The sequence below is a fragment of the Mustela nigripes genome, chromosome 11 (assembly GCF_022355385.1).
Source record: "Mustela nigripes isolate SB6536 chromosome 11, MUSNIG.SB6536, whole genome shotgun sequence".
In the NCBI taxonomy this organism is placed as follows: domain Eukaryota; kingdom Metazoa; phylum Chordata; class Mammalia; order Carnivora; family Mustelidae; genus Mustela; species Mustela nigripes.
This window is the reverse complement of record NC_081567.1, coordinates 29,349,396-29,371,272: the sequence shown is the minus strand read 5'-3', so window position 1 is coordinate 29,371,272 and position 21,877 is coordinate 29,349,396. Positions and strand designations below refer to the sequence as shown.

Below are 21,877 nucleotides of genomic sequence, written 5' to 3'. Positions count from 1 at the left end.
CTGGGACCGGTCGTCTGGCCCTGGCCCCCAGTCCCTGGTCCCGGTGGCCTGGACTTGAGCCGTGAAACTTCTGGACACAGCAGGCCACCACCGTGTGGTACAGTGGGCTGGGCATCATGGCATTCCTCCTGAGGTCAGCGTCATGGCCTCCCTGAGCTCGGGGAGCTCACAGGGCTGGGAAGAAGGGCCCCGGCTCAAGGCAGAGGTGGTAGTGCGCCCACCCCGAGGCCCACCTGCCTCCGAGCCTGCTTCCTTTCTGCTGGCCACGTACCTTCTTTCACTTTTCCAAAGACTGGGGCCAGAAAGCGTCACTGGTGTCCATATAAAACATCCCCAAAGAAGGTGCTGGAACCTGGGAAGCAGGCATAGAGGCGGGCTTAACCTTTCTGTGGAAGAATGTTAGAGACACGGGATGTGCTGAGGTTTGAAGGGACTAAGGATGGCTGTTGGATGGGTGTGTAGAGGCTTCTGGAGCAACGTGCCCTGAAGGCATCTGGCGGGTGGGGTGCCGAGGGAGAGCCAGTATGTGAAAGGAGTGAACCGTGACCTCAGAAAAGCCGTGCACCGGCCACTGGTACAGAGGGTGATGGAGCCAGACGTGGTTTGTACCTGTGCAGGCCCAGGTCCATGATCTGGGGTTGGGGGGCAGTTTGCTCAGCTGTGGGGGATGCCTCAGAGGTGATGTCGTATTTGGAAGTTCAAGTCACGTCTGTTGGAAAGCTTTCCTTGAGCTTCAGAACTGGCCTTTCTTAGTGTGTGCCCTTGGGGAAGCCAGCAGCCAGGGACTGGTGACCCCTGTGGTGTTTTCTTCTTCCTTCCTCACTCCTGCCAGATGTGTGTTTGCTGTATCACAGGAATTCCCTGGAGCCTTCTGTGAGCAGTTGGATTCTTCACACTCAGCGAGCGGGCATCAGTGCCGTCTTTTCGGGTGGGACCCGAGGCCCGGAAGCTCAGTCAGCCTGTCCCAACCCACAGTGGGCATCTCATTGTGGAGGTGCGCCCACCCCGAGGCCCCCTGCCTCCGAGCCTGCTTCCTTTCTGCTGGCCACGTACCTTCTTTCACTTTTCCAAAGACTGGGGCCAGAAAGCGTCACTGGTGTCCGTATAAAACATCCCCAAAGAAGGTGCTGGAACCTGGGAAGCAGGCATAGAGGCGGGCTTAACTTTTCTGTGGAAGAATGTCCTGTGAGCAGATAGGAATGAGGGCAGGCATTTCCTTCACTTCTAGATGGTTCCATTCTCTGGGCTGTTTCACCCACCAATCCCTTTGTTGGTGATTTCTGAGCATGAACTGTGTCAGGCACCACGATTTGTCCCAGAGATCCAACAGCAAACAAGACCAGGGACCTTGCCTCAACCACACCACCTCCGGTCTGGCATGAGACCACAGTGCACAAGAAGGATTAAGGTTGTAGGCTCAGTGCTGCAACCAAGGACAGTGGAGTAGAGCCACCATCTGCGTTCCCACTGGTGATTTAGTGAGCTGAACTGACATTCGGCGAGCCGGAAAGGACCCAGGAGCCCCAGCACCATTAGTGGGCACAGTGTGAGCTGGGCCAGCCAGGGAGTCTGGCCATGGCCTGAGGCTCGTGGTTCTCGTCACTTGGGAGACCCCCCCCCCTCCTGTGCCCCTGACTGAGGGGTCTGTCTTGGTCTGTTCAGGCGGTTGGAGCAGTAGCACTGTGTGGGCAGCGGACACCGGAGGCTGGAAGGTTCCAGATCTGGTGTCCAGCAGATCCATGTCTCAGTGAGGGCCTACCTTTTGCTTTGCAGATGGCTGTCTTCTTCCTGTATCCTCATAAGGTGGAGAGAGCGAGCACGTGTTCTGGTATTCTCTTAGAAGGGCATTGCTGTGGTCTGAATGTTTGTGTCCCCACCACATCCATATGTTGAAAACCTTGTGCCCGAGGTGATGGTATTAGAAGTGGGGCTTACGGAGGATGGTGGGGTCATCAGGACAGAGTCCTCAGGAGTGGGGTTAGCATCTCAGTAAAGGAAGCCCTGGTGCCTTCCCCCATGTGAGCACAGAACTGTAACCTCGTATAGGGCTGTCACCAGAGCCTGACCATGCTGTCACCCTGCTCTGGGACTTCCAGTCTCTGGAACAGTTGAGAAAAACATTTATTTCTGATAGTTGACCTAAATTTTGTTAGAGCAGCCTGAGGAGACCAAGATAGGCACGAATCCCGTTCACAGGGGCTCCACCCTGGTGAGCTGACCACCTCCCGAAGGCCCCGTCTCATAAATGCATCATGTTGTGGGTAGACTTGAATCTATGAATCTTGACCAGGGGACACATTCACCCCGCACACTAACTTGTATCACGGCCAGAGGTTCTGGGTGCAGATCGCTCACTGTGGAAGTAAATCTGGGGCTCTAATGTTTGCTTTTCTAACACATGAACATTTAATACAACATTTAAAAAATGCTTGGAGGTGATTTCTCTTCCTCTCTCCCCATGTTCTCCATATACTTACTGAGCACTTACTGTGTCTGAGCCCATCTGGGTCACTGGGGTTATGGCAGTGGACATAAGACCGAAATCGCTGCCCTCCTGTTGCTTACTTCTTGTGGGCATGAAGTGAGTGTGAAGCAAAGTAGTCAGCTGGTAGGAAAGGTTATGCTGAAGTCAGAACAAGGTTGGGGAGCCTTGTGGGTAGGGAGAAATAGTTTGTACAGCGTGGACATGCAATTTCATACTGACACTAGCCAGGAATAAAGAAAGACCTGTGGGTGGGGGAGAGGGTGAGCCATGTGTGGTCCGTCATCTGGGGGAGGAGAGTCCTGTGCAAAGGACACAGCAAGTGCAAAGGCCCTTGTGTTTAAAGAACAGAAAGGAGGCAAGTGTAAGGCTGGTGGCGGTGTTGAGGGCCATGGTAGGGGGCAAGGGCAGAGAGGAAGGGGTTGGTCACGGTGGGCTTCCTGGTCATGGGCTATGACTCTGAGTGACAAGGGAGCCGCTAGTGGATTTTGAGCAGGGACAGGGCAGCTGCACTGGATGCTCTGTTGAACACAGGTGGATGGTGGGCAGGGCAGAAGGCAGTGAGCCGTCCTGGGGACTCTCGCAGGAGCCCGGGGGGAGACTGCTTGGTGGGTTGGGCCAGCGTGCTGGTGGGAAACAGTGAGAGGGCGCTCGGGTTCTAGACTCACTGTGGGAGGAGGGCCATTGGATTTTGCTTTGGGATGCATGCGGGGCTGTGAGAGAAGGAAGGTCTGGGACGATTCCGGAGTTTCTGGCCCAAGCACATGGAAGGCAGTGACTTGTCGTCTGGTGTAAGGGGGACAGCTACAAGGGGAGGAAAATCAAGTTTGGTTTTCAGGCCGTTTACCTTGACGTAAATGAGTGAGCAGTTGAATATGTGCGTCTGGGTTCCCAGAAGGAGATAGACATTTATTGGTTCTCCACGTACACATGATGTTTAAAAAGACAGGACTGGCTGAGGGCACGTAAAGAGGTTTTAAATCTCCCTGTCTGAGCAGAAGGCTTGCAAGCATGTCTTCACCCATGCACCAGATGTTGAGCGGAGAGGTCGATAGCCCCTCTCAGTCAGGTGGTGAGGGGCGGCCTGGCTCCTGGAGGGCCCCTGGGACCTGGCCTTCCCCAGCCGGCAGCTACCGTGTTCAGCATCTTCCCTAGCTATCCCGGCTCTGGCCCCATCCGGTCCCGTCCAGTCCTGGGAATGAAAGCACCAAGTGAGCCTGCGGAGTTAGCCCTGGAGCTGACACAGAGTGGAAGTTTCGGAGGGGGTGGGGGATGCTGAGTAACTGCTGAGTCACGCTTCCCTGTCCGCCCTCGGCTGTGTCAAGTGGGACAGGCTGCATCCTAGAGCCAAAGTCTCCTTTCCCCACAGCGCTTCTCCTGGTGCCGGTGAGGCTCCTGCCCTTGGAGAACCTCCAGTCCGTCGCGTGATGAGTTTTTCTTCTTGGCATAGTCAGAACGCCACGCACATGTGCCCGAGGTATTTGTAGGCACTGAGTCACGGTGAGGGTCGGAGGTGGATGAGTTGTTCGGGCCAGACATTGCCTTTTTTATGTGCCAATGGCAAGGCTCTGTTTCCTTTGAGAAGAAGAGTGTTGGTGTGCAGGCTGCGTCCTTAACCGGGTTGGAGGTTCACGTGAGGCCAGGGGTTGCAGGGAAGGAGGGGTGCCCTCTTCAGAAGCTGGCTTGGAAATCCTAAAGCTGTTGCGTCATTTCCGGAATGGGGCCAGCCGTGGAGCCATCCTGCGTTGGCTGCCTGCCTGCTGTGATATGTTCCTAATAACGACACTCTGTTTTTACACCGTCGTTATGTATCAGGTGCTATGCCTTGGGCCTCACGTTCTGTTTACAGCTCTGGATAATCAGTATCATTGGCATCCCATTGGACAGATGGAAAAACCAAGGCTCAGAGAGGCCATGTAATTTGTGTAGGGTCTCACGGTATGAGGACTGACTGAACCCCCAGCCCATGTTGTACCCCCATGGCTTCTTTCTGAATAAAGGACATTGTCCTAAACCTCTCGATTTACCCAGTGGCAGGGTCTGGGAGATGGGACTGTATCTAAGTCTTTGTACCCCAGACCCTCACCTTACACATGGGAGGCCCACGTGTGTGGCCCAAGACCATGCAGCATTTCCCAGGGGAGAATTCGTGATGCTGTCGTGATGCCTAGCGAATCCCCTTAAGTAGGAAGATACTGTGGTTGGAGGGATGGCGCCTTTCCCCAACGTGATTCTCAGGCTAGGTCCTAGGACTGTAGGCAGAAAGGAGGAACGTGCCGTCATCACTGTTTGGAGATGAATGGTAGTGAATTTCTTGTAATGGCGTTTAAGCAGAGACTAGACATTACTTGGTGACTCTGGGAGTCAGGACTCTAACAGGCAGAAAGCCCAGTACAAACTGGGTTTTAACAGAAGGTGAAGTCTTGCGGTTCATGGAAACCTTAGGTGCCCACCCAGGGGTTCATCTGACCTTGGACCAGGCAGTGTCCAGTCAAATGATCAAATGTGGGTGTGCTCTTCTTCTCTTGCTTGTCTTTGTTTTCTTCTCTATGGTGTTTGCACTCACGCAGGCTCACTCGCTCGCTCTCATTTGGTTTCTGGCACGTCCAGCTTACAACCCGTGAGCCTAGCAATTCTGATGATGAGCTTTTTTTTTTTTTTCCATTATCTATCTCTAAGATTCTTAGAATTGAGCCTCCCACTATCCCTGAAGCAATCACCGTGGGCAAGGGAGTGATACTTACTGATGGGTACTGTTGGGGCAAATGCTGACTGGGACCAGGGGTGTATGGTCAGCTGCCCAAAGCTACTTGAGCTCACAGCGGAAGAAGGGTAGTTTTCCAAGAAAACACAGGGTTCCGTTGGCTGAAGAAGAAGGGAGTGGATTCTGGGTAGAGAAAACCAGGGACCATTTCAACATGAGGGCCTCTGGCAAGAGGTCTTCGAGCATTAAATGCGGAATATTGGAGATGATCGCTTTTGAAAGAACTTTTTAATCTAAGATGTAATGATCAGCTTGATTTCTTAGCCAGAAAGTGTTTGCTGCTGCTGCTGCTGCTGCTGCTGCTGCTTTTCTGTGTCACCTCCGTGTCCTTCTCCTTTTCTGGGATCACTATGAGGAACAGAGTCTGGCAGCCGGGAGACCTGCTCATTGCCTCCGATATGCAGTCAGGACCCTGCAGGATCCCGCTGGGAGCTGGATCTCTTGTTTGTAGCTCCATTCCCCATGACAGGGCACAGACACACTGTCTCGTGGTCAGTAAGTGCTTGTAACCGTGGGCCCTGGGAGGCAAGCTCGTGGGCAACAGATTTGGGGGCAGTCTTTTCACTGCTGTGTCCCCAGTGTCTAAGACAGTGCTTGGCACCTAGTAGATGCTCTGTAAGCACAGAGCATCTGTGGGAGGCAGAGTGGGAAGAGCATCATTTGAAACTGGACAGATCTGGGTTTGAATCTGGAGTTTTGGTGGACGTGATCTTGGATCCACCTGATAATGAGTGACGACAGGGGGACATGGCAGCTGCTGTCATCCCAGGTTCCTGGTGCCCAAGAGATGAGAGGCTTGATGCCCCCGCACAGTTGGGAGGGCCCAGAAGGGGTTATCTCCCCACAGCCCCTCTCCCTCCTCGAGGAAGGAATGTGTCTCAGAGTGTGATTTTAGGTGACCCTGACTGTGTGGGCCCTTGAGGGCCAGGGATCCTCCAGTAAAGAGTGTTGCTGAATCTCCCATTCCATAGCTGTTTGTGGGGAATATCTTTCTTGCCCTCCGTTAAAGGAACCCGTGCCCTCTCCCCATCTGTGTCCACATCCCTGTACAGCTCTGCCTGTAGTCTCCATAAGCCTCCGTTTCCTTACCTAGAAGACGAGACCGTGTCTCAAAGAGAGGTGAGTATTGCAGTGGAGGGATGTTGGTAATGGGCCTTGGACCGTGGAGCATGAGACGTGTCCAGCCTGCGGTTCCAGTGCTCAGTGGAGCCCACGGAGGACCTGCATTGCGTTCAGGGCCCCCCTGACAGTATGTGAGACAGTGATGGAAAACACTTGCTGGGCCCGTGAAGCAGACACAACAGAGACCTTGGGGAGGGGAGATGTGTGTTCAAACTGTGGCCTCACCACTTGATTTGTATGGCCTTGAACACGTGGTTGAACTTGTCTGAGTCTAGTTTCCTCTTTGATGAACGGGGAATGTGATCGCTCCTTCCCATGGATTTGGTAAGACAGCCTGTCCCAAACTTCTCCAGGCTCTGTGCCATTCTGCAGACTTCCAGGCCCTTGGTGAGAAAGACCAGGAGATACAGGGTTGTTTCGCTGAAGGATGGTATATGTCAGGATGGGCTTGGCTCTACTGCACTGACCAGCACCCCCAGTCCCAGTGGGGTAACACAGTGAAAGTTGTTTCCCATGCTGTGTGTCCGGCATGAGCTGCCCAGGGCCAAGGGTGGGAGTGGCCTCCGGCCAGTAGTCACTCAAGAACCTGGGCCAACCTGTTATGCAGGCACCTCAGGGAGAACGTGGCCTTGGAGCTTAGTGTGGTGGGGGCAGAGACAGCTGCAGGAGCCCAGGGCAGAGCCCCTTGCTGAGACTCGGGAGTGACATCTGTCACTTCTGCCTGGCGCCCACTGGCCAAAGCAGCCAGGTGCCTGTGCCCTGCTGAGCACAGGGAACAGGAGACACGAGGGATCAGAAGGGTGAGTGCTCCTGTCTCGGCCACAAGGACTCCTTTGTCTCTGTGTCGTTCCCATGTCAGGGCCAGCGCAGCTGTGGGCTTGTGACTTCAGTCCACGACCAGACCCGTGCTTTCTGCCAGGAGGGAGAGATATTGGAGTCCTTAGCCTCTCCTCGCCCCCAGCTGCATAGGTGTGCTGAACACATGAACTCCCTTTTACTTCTGCCAGATTTGGGGGACGTGGGCGTGCTCTCACTGGGTGACTGATTGCTTGAGTCCTAGAAGGCAGAGGGAAGTCGCATTTGATGACCCCTCTGTAGGGGTTGATTGTGGGGAACCGCTGTGCTACTGTTGCATTTATCCTCACTAAATCTGTCGTGGGGCTGCAGTGACCCAGAGGAAAAGTTACGTCCTTGGCCCTCTGTGCGAGGAAGAGGAGAGAGTGATGTATGCACCGCGCTGCCGCGGGCCGGACTGTGTTCTTGGTGCAGGCCCACAGTGTCCTGGTGGCATGGCACCGTGCCCCTTGCAGGAAAGAGACTTCAGCTTCAGCAGTGGGACTTAGAAATGTTCAGCACTGGGGAGAAATGATAGCTGCTTCTGTTCGCCTAGTGTGGCCCCAGGATCAGACCCAGTCTGTCTGCCTCTAAATTGCATGCTTTCTGTTGGTTTGTTTTCTAAACCATTCTACCCTGTTTTTGTATCCTGATGACCCTGGGACCTCAAGAAATGTTACCAGTACACACATTTTCGTGTGTGACCAGGAGCTACAAGAGTCAGAATCCTAGTTGGGGCACTGGCGATTGAGCCCTCATTGTGTAGGAGCTCCGGTCCTAGTGGCCCTGGGACATAAGTGCTTTTTGGTCAGCATTTTAATGATGCAGAAGTTGAGGCCCAGAGAAGCTGAGTGACTTGTCCAAGGTCACCTGGCAAGTCACTGGCAGATGGGGTTCCCCATCCTGGATGTCCAGCTCCAAGTACATCCTCCAAACCACTATTCCACACTGCCTCCTTCAACGTGAGCCTGACCTTCCTTCCATACAGGTGTCTGTGTCCCCAGCTCACTGCTCGGCAGGGCAATGGTTACCCGAAGGGGGCCCCTCTTGTTTGAGGCGAGTGCTGTGCGGTATGAGAAAGGGACTCTCTGGGGAGAAAAACATTTTTTTGATGCTCATAAAATGTAATGTTTTTCATTTACTGTCTTTGTTTTGAAACTTGGGCATAATATATTGAGCCATGTCTGAAATATTCAGGAGGTCTCTGTATTCCTTCTGATGGAGCATGATTAAGAATGCATGCTGGTCTCCCTTCCCTTCTAGAAGACATTGGAATATGACAAAGAGCCATATAATTTCAGAATTTACATCTTTATATGAAATTCTGTGCTTTCCAGCACTGCACAATAAATGTAAAAGCAACACTCCAGGGTGAAATAATTTCTGAAGAAACCTCTGGAATGGGGAGCGGGTGTTGGGTACGGGGTATTCTATAGCTTCCTGGGTCTGGCGACCAGTTCTGTGGAATAAGAAGCAGCTGTCCCCTGGTGAGCACCTCCGCGTGCCACCGTGGGTGCTCTGAAGTCTGTTCCTGTCCTGCTAGGTTGTCCTAGCAGCCCTGCGTGCTCTGTGACAGATGGCAACTCCGCAGCTGAGGAGACCGAGTGCAGGGTGCAGGGGCTTGGCGGTGGGGCCTGGGTTTTACCTGGTTTTCCTGCCTTCTGCTCCCTACCTCCTCCCACCCTACAAGCTTCAGCTTGGCGGAACTTCTGGAATGCTCCGCTGGGCCCGGGCTGAGTCGGGCCTCCCCTCCTTGTTCCCGCTGCACCACTGGCCACACTGTGTGGGGACTGTCGGAGTCCGAGTCCCGCGGAGACAGGGAGCTCCCTGAGGGTCCCTGCTGATGCTCAGCACCCAGGACAGCACCTGGCACACCCACGAAGGGCCAGAGATGCAAATGGAGGGACGCACACCGGACCTCAGGAGGATCTTTGTAGAACACTGACCCCGGAGCTGCGAGAGAGTGTACGTACCCCGTGGTAGTGAGGAGCACCGGCTCTGAGCTCGGATCCCAAGTTCTCTGTTGGTCGGTCTTGACGAGCACTTAGCCCCTGTAAGCGTCCGGGTGCTCACCGGTTCTGGGGACGGTAGCTGCCATGCGGAATCCCCCCGCGCGGGGGTTTTATCCTTTTGGTGGGCCGCTGTATCTGCAGTGCTGAGTTACAGGCCTTGGGGGAGGGTAGATGCGCCGCGGAAACCTGTCGAATGGATGAGTCCGAGCGTTCTCAGCTCCAGCAGAGGGGTTTTCAAAGAAGGGACTGTGCTGTGTCTGGGCTTCCCGTGCTCCCCGCGCATGAGCCGGTGATGGTGGGTAATGCTGAGAACTGGGTTGGCGCAGAGCACGTGCCCGGTAGATGCTCCCTCCTCCTGACGAGGGCTTCCCCTTCTCCTCCTCCACTGCCTTCCCTGCACTCCCTGCGGGCTGGGGAAGCTTTCTGTGCTGGGAGGTGGGTGAGGCCACCGTCCCGCTGCCTTCCCACTCTGCGATCCTCGGAATCAATAGTCTCCGTGAGCCAGCCTATACTAGTGATGCTTTTGAAAGGAGAGGCCAGCAAAGCTTTCTAAAGTAATTCGTGACCCATTTTCACAAGCTCAGCCAAACACAGTGTGTTGTACTCGTAATGGGTTATAATTACAACCATTGTGTGACGCCCGGTAAACTGCATTATCTCCCGTGTTAGCAGAAGGGAGACTTTGTCCTCCCCGCTACCATTGACCCTCCTGTAACTGATCCGGCAAAGAAAAGCCCGGAAGTGTCAGGTTTTGTTGCTGACCTTGGCAGGGATAGCAAGTAAGATATGTGGAGATGGGTGAGATCCTGTGCTTGGTTCCAGGACTGTGAACTGTGTGGGAGACAGCCTTGTCTGCTGGGTGCACGAAGGCTGGCCATGGCATGGCCACACCACCTTCTGCGGGAGCTCTGTGTAACGAAAAGAATGTGGTTCTGTGTGTTAGCTATCGCAATAACCTCTCGGTGATTGTGGGCAAGAATTCTAGATTCTTCGGCTCTCATCTTCCTCCCCTGTGAAATGGGAACAACGGTAGCACCTGGCAGAATGTGTAAGGCCACTATGTACAGTTGTGCAGGTTGTTCACTGCATAAGACTCACTGTCCAGTAAGAGCTGTATCCAATCCATGCCCCACTCACTGAGCTTAGGCCCTGTGAGGCTGTAACTACCCAGACTGCACACCTTTTGCACAAATAATCATTTGTGCAAAAGATCCTCTATCTGTGGCCCTGCAGATGTTTGATCTTTATTAAGTGTTCAGAAAACAGCAGCTGCTGTAGCTACTGCTGATTCATCCTTTATGGAGACGATGTATGAATGGATCACAGGAGCTGGGGAGGGTGGTAGACTGAGATTGGAGTTAAGCTTTGAAGGGTAGATGGAGTTTTAGGAGGTGTGTGCGGGGAGGGAGTTGGAGGAGGAGCCCATAGTCCCATTTGGTCGGTGTCAGTCTTTCCCTTGAAATGTTTCCTCCCCTCCCCTTCCCACCTCATCCCTCCTTCTACCTCACCCCACCTTCCATTGCTTGAATCCTATGTCAGGGAAATGAACGGGAGGCCGCTGAACGCTCTTAGTAAATTTTGGGTTCTGGAGAAATTTCAGTGTAGACCAAAATGGTGTTCTATCTCTCCCTGTGCCCATTCCAGGTCCTGCCCCCCCGCTCCTCTCCAGCACCAGTCCTTCTGTGTGCTAGCCCTCCTCTGCCCCCTCCTCCGTGTCATCTTGAGGTCACTTGCAGATGTAGTGTCACTGTGTTTGTCAACGCCGTTGACAGGTGTCAGGCTGAACAGCATGTGATCTGGGTTGGGGCGTTGAGGGGGAGCTGTGGGAGTATCAGCTTGGGAGTGGGGTGGAGAGCAAGACAGGCAGTGGGGCTGTCGGGTTTGTCCAGGTGGGAGATGGGGATGCTTCTGACCCGAGGCTCGGCTCGCCGGTTGGAGGAGAGGGAGCGGACCTGAGAGAGGTCAGCTCTGTACATGGTCCAGGGCCGGGGGCACGGATGCTTCTGTTGGCGCCTGGTTCACAGCACACAACGCCTGTGACGGTGTGGAGTTCTTCGTGCGCGTGGTGCTCTGAGCTAAGCATGTCTTACATCTGAACTCCCTTCGATCTCATAGAAGCCCTGTGAGATGTATACTGTTAGCAACCTTATTTTATGGATGAGAAACTGAGGCCTGGAGAGGTAAGAGCGATTTGGCTGTAGCCTCTGCTAGGAAGGGGGTGGCGGGCTCCTGACCCCAGGCACACACGTGGACACCGCGCCGGGCGGTCTCCCTGCAGAGGCTCCAGCAGGAGGGGGACAGGTGACGGGACCTGCTGGGCAGCCTCACAGCTGCCTCACGCCTGTGTTGCTCTCGTGTGAACGTGTCTTTCACAGACGGCTGGAGCTCAGGGTTTTGTTTCGCTCTTTCCTTTTTTTTTCTTCTCTTGTCATTGCTCATTTGTCTCAACCGCTGGGAAGGTGTTGGGTGCACCTTGATAATCACGCTTCCTGTATACCCTGCCTTTGCTCTTTAAGGGCCATTAGCAAAGGCAGGAGAGGAAAGGTGTTATTTAGGCTGTTCACGGCTGCTGCTCGGCGTGACCTTTCTGCACGGCTTTGTCGCGTGTATTCTCCGAAAGGTCACGTGTCAGGAGAACCGAGGACCAGCACTGGGGACTGGGAGCCAGCAGCTCCGTGCCGGGACTGTCACAGTTACCGGAACATCTGTTTCTCAGAGGCATCCCATTATTAATTGAGCTGTTGTTTGTTCTGGGTGTTTCTTCCCCCCATTAAATCGTAATCCCAGCCAAATGTTTGCAAGTGTTACTTCTCTCAAGCTCGGCAGTTCGGAACACAGGGGCGCTACAGAGGCGATTAAGGGAGGCTCTTTCAAGTTGAACTTATCAGCAGGGTTGCCTTACACGCCTCTACTTATCTCCGAGCCCACAAAGCCCTATCTCCGTGGCACCTGAAGATGGGTCTTTCTCAGGCTTTGGCTGAGCGTGTCACTTGACAGCTTTATGATGTGATGTAGAAGGGGACAAGCCCTGTGTTCGCAGAGCTGCTGCCTCATCAGGGGTGGGGAGGGTCGTGGGGAGCCTGAGCAGCTCCTGGGCTCAGCACCCCCCCCCCCACCCCACTCCATCCTCTGCCCAGCAGGATCACAGCAAAAGCTGCCTGGAAGGAAGGAGGAAACTGGAGAGGCTCGGAAGACAGGAGGCTCAGGGTCATGAGCTTTGGGGTTACTGACCCCCCCACCCCTCCTGGGGTTACTGACCCCCCCCACCCCTCCTTATAGACTTTGGACAATTGCTTGCCCTTTCTGAACCTTGGTGTCGTCTTCTGTGAAATGGGCATAGAGCTGTACTTCCCAGATTGTAGTATGTGGAAATGAGGCGAGGTCCTGGAACGCCGCCTGATCCTAGAAAGGGCTTGTCGTGGTTACTGAAGGGTTGTTCACCAGGGTCGGCCCTGGGGAGCTCCCGAACTCTTTCTTTGCTCCTGATGACGCACCTGAACGATGAGGGACAGTGTCCTTATTTGACAAAGAAGATAGTATGAATCAGAGATGTGAAAATACCTACTCACGGTCACACAGCATGGAGTAGACGGATCCTGGATTGGGCCTCCAGACCCCTTGTTTTTCTGTACCCTGTCCTGATTATGACTGTCCTGAAGTAATACCTGACAGTTCCTTGGGATGTCTTCATATTGAAATTGTCACCTAGAAACTGGTTTCCAAAATGTCTTCACATGAAACAAAAACCACTTTGTAGAAGGCCCCTTCTGGTGCCTGCATACTGCCAGAATGTTCTCTGGGCTTTTCTCCTTTGGACCCTGAATGCCACAGTAGGGCCTGCCTTAGCAGAGGTTCTTGCTTGTTCTGGGGACTGAAGGTGGGTGTCTGTACAAACAGCCTGGGGCTGGGCCTGTGGAGGCTCTGAGGGCCATGGGAGCAGTCGGAGCCCAGACGGCTGTATTCCACTGCCCACTGGTGGCAGCCGCCCCCTGTAGGGTTGACAGGACCTTTTCGTCCGTGTGTCTCTGCTCACATGCATGCACACCTGTGTACCTGCAGTGTTGCCCTGTCCTCAGGGGTGTGTGCACCTGTGTGTGTGACTGTCGCTTTCCTGGCGTGTGTGTACGTTACTGTGTGCACCAGTGTATGGGTGACCGTGCATTGTCCTGGGGGTGGGGGAGGGAGTGTGCTGGTGTTCCTCGCCTGGGGCAGTGCTGAGTCCTTGAGCCTAGGTTGGTCAGCCCTGGCAGGCCCCGTGCCGTTGAGACAGCGGCTCAGCATCCTGGTGGTGGTGGGTGGAGAGGCCTGGTAGAGAGTCGGAAACATGGCCTCGGAACTTTGACTCTTGCTTGCAGTGTGGCCTGGGGAAGGTGCTTCTTAGCCTTTCTGGGCCTCCGTTCCCTCAGCTGTGATATGAGGCAAAGGAAGAGCATTCACCTGCTGGGGAGCCTCAGTAGGGCTTCCTGGGGAGAGTGGGGAGCAGCCCTGGGGCAGAGGAAGTACCGTTGTTCTCTTCCTCTCCGAGCCTAGGCTTCCTCTCACTCCGAGCGGTCCCAGTATTTCCCTTGCTGGGTGATTTATCCAACACCCGAGGGGTTGAGTGATGGAAAGAGTATGGGGTTTGGAGCCAGGAAAACCGGGATCAGATCTCAGCTGTCACTCATGAACTCTGTGGCCTGAGACTTCCTCAGCCCCCGAACCTCACCTTCCTCCCCTGGGAGATGGGCAGGGTCAGGAACCATAGGACAGGGTCAGCCTACCAGGGTCAGAGAGGGCCATGGCCGTGAGAACTTTTCCAGGACTTCTGAGACCTGTGTGTCCTGGGCTGGGGGTGGATACTCAGTATTTTACTTACTTTTCCTAATTGTCTTAGTTTTCCAGTCCAGATTGACACTATACAAGAACACGATGTACATCCATCCAAAGGAAGGACAGATATTGATAGCATCGGTGCTATCTCGCTTTTTAAAAATTCTCTCAAGTCTTAAAACAATCCTATTTTGGCTTTCTTTTTTCATCATCATTCGTCACTGTTTCTGATAATTACCCTAAGACGTTGTTTCAAATACAGCATCTGTGTTGTAGATGGATGCCTTTCAAACTACCTGCGATGAAGAGCTGGGTTTTTAAAAACATTTAAAACATTTAAAAACATTTCCATGTCATTGCAGACTGACATGTACAATTAAAAAAAAAATCTACAAAAACCATGGAACTCGTGGATTTCATAGCAGTATGAAATTGTGGTAAATGTTTGTAGATATTTACTGTCAACTCCTGTTCGTCCTTTGTCCCAGATTGGTAGCTCCGCCCACTGTCTGCATCTTGGCACGCCCACCCCCCCTTAGCCTGGCTGCAGATGGGCCGCACCGTTCCAAGCGCCCCGCCGCACGGCTGCTGTCTGTTGTCAGCCCGTGGCTTGAGGTAGTTTGTCTCTGGCTTGTAGCTTTGTTCATCTCAGTGAGAAGTTGGAAGCAGACAGCTGACAAGTGGAGAAGCTTCTGTGACATCACTGTTTTGCAAACTTGCAAAACCCAAATAACTTTTCCATAACTTGGGGACTAGCCTACCTACATGTCATAGCTTAGCATGTGCAATGCTTCCCCTTGGTCTGTTCAGGTGACTCCCAGATCTAAGTGAATCGTGGCCAGTGGGTCTTTTAAAAGCATTTCTTTGGATTCCCTGCCCCACTGAGTCAGCTTTTGAGAGTGAGGACCGGAAATCTGTATTTTTCGAAAGCCCTCCAAGTGGCCAATGATGAGCTCCTTTGGGGAGCCACTGGTCCACACTGCACTACTTGCCTTCGCTCTGTGGGGTACACTCATCTCCTTAACCCCCGAAGGGCTCAGCTTGCTCCCGTAGCCCAGGATGGCGTGCAGAGAGCACAGACCGTGGCCATCGCACCCCGCCACTTCCTGACTCCCATACCTCAGTCTCACAACCCGGCGCCTCGGAGCCCCAAGGCTCATCCTTAGGGAGACAGGCCCAGCCTGCGGGAGGGATACGAGTGAGGGTCCTGTGAGTGGACGGATAGAATCCCGGGAATAAAGGGCTGGAGCGCAGTTGGTGCCCGGAAGTGGATTAAGAAAGATGGGCACTGACAGGGTCTTAGTCTTTCCCTGGTGCCGTGTCCTCATCACGGGAAGAGGTTCTCCACTCCTCCCTGCAGCTTACGTATGTGACACCAAAGAGCAGCCTCTGCATTTTATAAGGCTTAACGATGCCGAGACCTCGGCGTGAATGTTCTCGCGTGATTTGGGGTATGTGACCAGCAGGACCTCACTTGCCGTTAGAATTTGGGGCTTGTCTTGGTCTAGTTAATCAGGGAAGTGTCTAATTAGGTAGCTGAGGGAGGGAGTAGCATGATTTGCTTGAATGTGATTAGATAGAACGTTCCGATATCAAAGGAAATGCTAGAGGCTTTTTTTTTTTTAATTTATAATTCTTTCGTGATTTGGCAGGTAATTATGATAATTCCTGGGATTTTCACAGACTTAAAAGCCTTTTTCACAGCCACATTATTTTTGGAAATCGTCTTCTCTGATGCTCCAGCTGGAATGGATTGCTCAGTCTTCTGAACTTCCAAAGCTTTCGTCTTCCAAAGCCCAACTCAAATGTCACCTTCCCGATGACGCTTTCCCTCATCGCTTATGCCAGGGATTCCAAGTCTGTGTCCTCCATGGGCCAGGTCTCTGATCACCTGGGAGTGGCTGCCTGAGCGTATCTTTGAGGAAGGAGTGCGGCAAGCGACTAGTGATGTCTGCCACGGGCCAGAGGTGGGAGAGAGGGGGGTGAGTCCGATCAATTTTTCTGATCCCATGTGGCTGAGCATTTAGGTGCGTTCCAGCCATTTGGAGCTAAACCAGTGCTTTGGGCACAGATGCAAGTGGAGGGGCTGGGTAATTCCCCAACAGAGATTTGCCAAGTCACAGGGGAGTGATTTTAAAAGTTTGATCGATGTTGCCAAACAGCCTGTGACTTAGAAGGGTCAGAGGTCTACTGTCTTCTCTCCAAACTCAGAAAGTGACTGAGAAGCACCAGGGTCATGAGCTGTGCACTTGGAGAGGCTGCCTCTCCCAAGGGCCCTGGGCATCATGCGAGGGGCTGGGGGCCGGGGCTGGGGGGAGCTGCCAAGGCTGAGGGGAGAAGTGAGGGACTCTGAGTATTCTGTCTGGGGGAAGCCTTCCATGATGTCCTCTCTCAGTAAGCTCTAAGTTTGATCTCTAGGAGCTGAACCCCATGATTTGCCTGCCCTGCTCCCCCACCCCCAACCAGGCCTGGCACATGGTTAGCAACTCTCTTGGTGACATTTCCTCACTGGGGGACAATGAGTCTGTCTCCACAGCAGAGTTATTTGGTAGGCACCTGTGGCCCCTTTCCATCTGGCTGCTATAGACATCCCTGTCCTCTACTCCCCTTTGATGTGACCGCCCACCCTGTACACCCAGCTCTCCTTCACCGAGCACTTGTCACACCCAGACACAGTGCCCAGCCAGTCAGGTGCGGCCGCTCATGTTGGGCGCACAGTGGCCCCGTGCCCCAGGTAGGGTTTTGAATCTCTTTTTTGTAGGTGAATGGCTCTAGGCTCTCCAAGGTTGAGAGACTGGTGCCAGAGCATGCTTTGAGTGATCGAGTGCAGGCCTATCTTGCACCAGAATCTGAGCCCTTAACTGCCTGTCTCAGCTGCTCCCCTACCCCAGCCCCGGCAACCTCTGGGCCTTTGCACCTGCAGTTTCCTCTGCTGGATATGCCTTTCTCTCCCCCATCTCAGGGTGACCTCCTAGAGCTCACCACGTTTGTGGGACATAGAAGACCTGTGACTGAGTGACTTTACATGCGGGGGCAGGGGGCAGGTGATGAGGTCAGAGGTGGGTGATCACGAGGGTGTTTGGGTTTTACTTATCCTTAGGACAGTGGGAAGCAGTGAAGGTTTTAAACAGCAGGTGATGATACCAGATGTTGCTTTGGGAAGATCACTTCATCTGCTTGGCCGAGAATGGACTGAAGGGTAGGTAGTGTCTGTCTGTGCCATTCTCTGCGACTCTCTGTGGCTGCTGAAAACAAAGACTGGTCAGGCGAGACCTGTAAGTACCCCCAGAGCCTAGCAGAATCTCCAGCCAGCAGTGGTGGTGCTGCCTGCCTTTGTTTCTATAATCTCTACTTCCTTTTCTGAGGCTCTCAGAGTCTTGAATCCATTTCTGGTTACACTAGACTTGGGAGGAGTTATTCAAGGAACAGTAAGCTCAGCATGGTTTATGTAAGATCAAAGCTGTTGGTCTCAATGGCTGTCTGTAGGGGTATCTAATCTAGAAACTCAGTTTCAGAGCCTCGCTGAGTAACAATGAATATCGCAGTTTTAATGGTTACTTGGAATTATTTCATCAATTTATCTCCTCCCTTCCATTGGATCCCCAGCCCAGCCCCCTATTTTCCAGCGAAAGGAAAGCTTTGTCGGACATGGTCAAGTCACTCTTTGGCTGCAAAAGAGAACCAGGGTTTTGACAGCTCATGATAAATACCATTGCAGGCTGGGATGTTTCGATGTTTTATGCATTTATGGAAAATCGTTTTAACACTCTGGCTTCCGCTGCAAAACAAAGAAAAACAAAAACAAAGCAAACCGTTAGCTTTGCTTTGGAAATGCCGGTGGCATTTGTTGAAAGCTCTGTCTCATGGGGGTCCAGTAGCAGACATTCAGCACTAATACTGGCAGCGGTGTGTTTCCTGCTTGCCGTGTGGTAAAAGGATTCTCTGCCCCGGGAGGCTCATGGCGGATTTGGGTGGTTTCTGTGTGAAGGATCCGCATGGGCCTTATTAGGAATATTGTACTTGCTTGCAAAAGACCCGAAGAAGATCGTCTTAAGCTTTTCCAATACAAAAGGAATAACACAACTGGGAAATATTAATTTGAGGTCTGTACCAAAAGCTGGTAAAAAACTCAGTGACTTATTCTGCCGTTGTTAATTGCACGGTACTTGGAAGATCTTCTGTTTTGGTCTCACTTAGCATTTCACATGGGTTTGAAAGAGGTGGGCAGCAGGGGGGTGGGGGGCTGCCACGAACAGGGTGGAGATTCACAGAGCAAGCTGAAGGAAGCCTCAGGATGTGATTGGGAGCCCCGTGCATTTTATGCTGATAGTACCAAAGCTGCCTTTAGTTTCAGGTGAAGAATTTTCACTCCTTAAAGGGCCCCAGTGGTTCTACCCACTGATAAATGGAAGAGTGTTCATTATCTGCAAACTAAAAAGTAAGGAAAAGTAGAAAAAATGCCAAGAAAATCTGTCCCTTGACTATTGTTAATATCTTGTGTATTTCCTTTTATGCCTTTTACCTTGTATATAACATATCAAAAAAAAAAAAAAAAGGAGCCCCCCCCCTTTACTCCTCCTGAGGCCCCAAGACTTAGGTTAATGATCCTTTCTTTTCCCACAAAACGTCTCCTTATACCCCTTCTTAATTCTGACATTATGTTTTAGATTTCATATGTAGTCCTTATTATAAGGCGTCTGATACTAGGTTTGTCTTAAATAGAATATAAAGGAGAGGTGGTCTCTTGGGAAAAGCAGCGGGGACAGGGCTGGGGAGACTCTCTTGACCTCTAAATTCTTGAGGGATTCTCTTTAAGATGGTAGCAAGATTCTTGCAAGGTTCCTGAAGAGCATGGCAAGATGACATCTCACATCTCTCCAAAATGTTTAAATAAATTGTAGTCGAATTCGATCTTAAGCCACAACAAGATCACTCATGTAATCAGAGAAATTACTCTGTTTTGCCCATATAGGGTATCATTGGTCTTTCCGTAAGTTGATAGGTGGAAAGACTTGGGGTCCATTTTGTACATCAGTGATAGACTGCTTTATGCCAGCCTCTTCTTATTCCATTCGGATGAGCCAAAAGTATTGAATAAATGTGCCCAAATTTGAGAGCTTACGGCAGGCCCGAGCGGGCTGCACGTGGGCAAGGTGTAAGGGGTAGAATTGTGACGTCTGGCCCAGTGGTCGAGAGCCAGGTCCCCGGAGTCAGCCCTCCATTGGCGGTATGACCTTGAGCTAGCTGCTGCTCTGACGTCGTTGCCCTTGTGTAAGGCAGGAATACTAGCACCTGCCTCAGGAGCAGCATCTTGAAGATGCGGGGAGCACTCGGAAGGGATGTCCCTGGCAAAGATGAGGCGGTGACCGAGGGCTCATTATGCCGCTGCAGCAGGCTCTGTCACCATCACTGTCACCATTGCCATGAGGCTCTGGCTCTGTGTTCTCAGTTTGCAGAACCAAGGTCCTGAGGAACAGAAGCATGCCATTAGCTGAGTAATTCTTGGCAAGCACAACTCAGATGAGGAAGAGAGCCTTTGCTAGAGAAGTGTCCATGAAGGATAAAAACCGAAGGCCCCAAATGGCCTGGTAGGGTCCTCTCCTGACCATGAACTTCAGACCATTGGTTCTATAGTATTCACATCAACCCAGTCACAGATATATTTGGCCTAGAGCCAGGTTTGCACAGTTCATAGGTAAGCAGTGTTGTGTCTCCCACCTGGACAGCTTCCTGCGGCCTCGCTGATGACTGGCAGCCCTGGAGAAGGTGGCTCCCATGCCTGGGGGTGGGGCGCGGGTCTGTCCTCTGAGCCTCACCGTGTTTTGCTTGTGTGTTCCAGGTGGCGGAGATGCACGGCGAGCTGATTGAGTTCAACGAGCGCCTGCACAGGGCCCTGGTGGCCAAGGAGGCCCTCGTGTCCCAGATGAGGCAGGAGCTCATTGACCTTCGGGGACCGGTGAGTGCTCCCACCTGGGAAGGTCCCCGACTCGCTCTTCTACCTGTTTTCCGCAGTCACACTGTTAAGTTTGCTCAGTGCTGGCAATGTCAAGGGGACCGAAAGAGTGAGCTGTCAGGTACCCACCTTCCAGATTTTGCATGCATTAACCTTCTCTGCGCTGGGTTTGCTTTGGGCGGGAACGGGAAGAACAAACACGACGATACCAGTTCTGTTAGGAGCCTCCCCTTTGCGATGTTTCATGCCCCACCACGTCCCATCGTCAATATTCTGAAATCTGTGTATAGCCTTCTCCTTCCTGTTTTTATATTCACTACTTAAATTTCCCTGAGCAGCAGGCTTGGATTTTGGGTAACCTGTACTAACGTAATGGTTACTCATGTTGTAACTGTTACTGACGTAGTGCTACCTGTTTGTATCTCCCTGACCCTTGTTTTTAAGTCAGTATTGTGGTTTGAGGACTGTCTCACACAGATCTAGTAGAGGATTTTAACACTGTAGCTCCCTTCATTCTTCGGGTCCCTTAGGCTGGTCCCCCGTATCTGTGGTTCCACTTGCCACGATCTGGAAGCCGATGACCCTCCTTCTGACGACTTGTCAGAAGGTCATCGTTAGCTGACCGCTGCGTGACAATGCCTCCGTCACTCACCTCCGTCTCCTCATGTCGGCGTTGTGTCCTCTCTCATCACCACGAGCAAGGATGGAGAACAGAGGACCTTAAGATATTTTGGAGACAGGCCGCATTCACATCTTGAATTACATATATTGTTAAAATTATTCTATTCGCTGTTGTTGCTGATCTCTTAGGTGCCGAATTTACAAAGTAAACTTTGTCATAGGCATCACATAAAGGAGAAAGCAGGTTGTACGTAGGGCTCAGGGCCGTCCACAGCTTCAGGCATCCACTTGTTGGGGTTGTTCTCTGCTTTCTATAGATGTTCAGCAGCACCCCTGATTTCTACCCACTAGAGGCCAGTAGCATCCCACGCCGTGACAACATCCAAGAATGTCTCCAGGCATTGCCAGCCGTTCCCTGAGCAGCGGGGCAAACCCCCATGGTTGGCGGCAGGGGGGGGGGAATGGGGGGGAGTCTGGTCTCGTTCATTCAGTTCCTTGACTCTTGAGTTCCGTCTTGAAGGAAGTACCATGATAAGCGAAACCCAGTCCCATTTTAATGGATAGTCAGGTTGTTCACATAATTTTGCTTTTGCAAGCCCTGATGCTGAGAGCATTTCATCCTCTTCTAGGGTTTATAATACCTTCTTCATTTCGAAGGATTCTTGTGTGCTGTGTCAGATGCCCACAGATGAAAGAATCTTACGCAGATTCGTCAAGTAGAGCTGTCCTCGGTGATTGTCTTGTTTGTGTGACCGCACCTGCCTCTCCCCTCTGTGTTGTTTTCATTCAGATACTAGACGTTACTTCCTCTATAGACCACTCTGTATAGATCTTAAAATCTTTAAAAAAAAAAAAAAAAGGAAACCATAAATATATCACCATCTCTCCATTACCCTCCATTCTTTTATACCATCGGATATCTGTGCTCAAACTTCTTACTGTTCCATAACTTTTTATAGTTTCTTAAAGATTAGGATCCACGTGAGGTCCGTGTGTTGTCATTGGTTATGTCTTTTGTGTTTTGTGTTTCATTTTAACACGTTGTTCTGACTTGAGTAAAACAGAGGCTGAAATGTAGCATCCTAGCCAGTCTTCAGTGCGAGGTGGTGTGGCCTTAGGTGTGACCCGCATCACCCCTCCATCTCCTGAAGCTTGTCCTCTGCCCCTGATGTCCCGTTGCTCCCTCCTCCGACCCCTGTCACAAAGCAGAGCGCTCGCTGATGTTTCCGTCCGTGCGTCGCGCCCTCCTCCGGCTCTCCTTCCGCTCTCTTTCTTGCCGC

General features: G+C 52.3%; 1 protein-coding gene across 3 annotated transcripts in view; it reads left to right on the top strand.

Moving 5' to 3' along the window:
- SNX29 (sorting nexin 29) overlaps positions 1-21,877 on the top strand; it is a 475,893-nt gene that overhangs the window by 292,125 nt on the left and 161,891 nt on the right. For all 3 annotated transcript variants that reach the window (XM_059415299.1, XM_059415297.1, XM_059415298.1), the window contains exon 16: positions 19,863-19,979. In XM_059415299.1, coding sequence (XP_059271282.1) covers positions 19,863-19,979 — 117 coding nt within the window. The remainder of the gene's footprint in view (positions 1-19,862; positions 19,980-21,877) is intronic.